The sequence below is a fragment of the Aptenodytes forsteri genome, unplaced genomic scaffold (genome assembly GCF_000699145.1).
Source record: "Aptenodytes forsteri isolate BGI_AS27 unplaced genomic scaffold, ASM69914v1 Scaffold15, whole genome shotgun sequence".
NCBI lineage: Eukaryota > Metazoa > Chordata > Aves > Sphenisciformes > Spheniscidae > Aptenodytes > Aptenodytes forsteri.
In genome coordinates this window covers 12,122,669-12,123,350 of record NW_008795129.1, presented here as the reverse complement: position 1 = coordinate 12,123,350, position 682 = coordinate 12,122,669, and the positions used below count along the sequence as shown (strand labels likewise).

Below are 682 nucleotides of genomic sequence, written 5' to 3'. Positions count from 1 at the left end.
CGGGGGGGGGGGAGGCAGTTTGTGGCCATCTCTGGGATGGAGCATGAGTGGGGCCGAAGAACGGATGTGAGGCTCCAAGTCCGTCCCACCCTGCTGGATGGTATCAGGGTACCCCCTGGCATCACTCACCTCACATCCCGCAGCAGCAGGACCTTCTCAGGCCGGTCCAGGATGGCCAGCAGCGGCCGCACCAAATCCTCCACGCTGCCCTCGTGCAAGTACTGCGGGCGCAAGAGGGGTGTCAGCAGGTGGGTGGACCCTCCCTGTGCCTCAGTTTACCTCCTAGAGCTTAACATGGGCAAGTAGTGCTGGTTGTGGTGACCCCGGGATGCAGGAGCTGCCCGGGGATGAGCCTGGGGCACCAGCACTGCCCTGCCTGCACCCTGCCCGCAGCATCGTACCTGGGAGCAGTGGCGGAGCACGGCTGTCACCTCATCAGGGCTGAGGAGGCGTGCGGCGGTGTCCTGGATGTGCGGGAGCCGGGCCTCGGGGTCGCTGCCGTTGGACTGCAGAGTGGCGATGCCCGCAGGGCCCAGGATGCTGGCACGCCGGCTTTTCTCTGGGTGGGGCACAGCAAGGAGGGGTGGCCAGCGGGGCAGGGACCACCCCAGGCACCCCACAACCCCCCCCATGCCTCCCACTCCAACAGCTCGCTCCACGCCAGAGTTGGACAAACACACAG

General features: G+C 66.6%; 1 protein-coding gene across 1 annotated transcript in view; it reads right to left on the bottom strand.

The window, feature by feature from the left end:
- Positions 1–682, bottom strand: part of PDZD7 (PDZ domain containing 7) — an 8,192-nt gene that overhangs the window by 2,906 nt on the left and 4,604 nt on the right. The window contains exons 10-11 of the mRNA XM_009278067.2: positions 402–559; positions 135–221 (exon numbers count right to left, since the gene is read on the bottom strand). Of these exons, the coding sequence (XP_009276342.1) occupies positions 135–221; positions 402–559 (245 nt within the window). The remainder of the gene's footprint in view (positions 1–134; positions 222–401; positions 560–682) is intronic.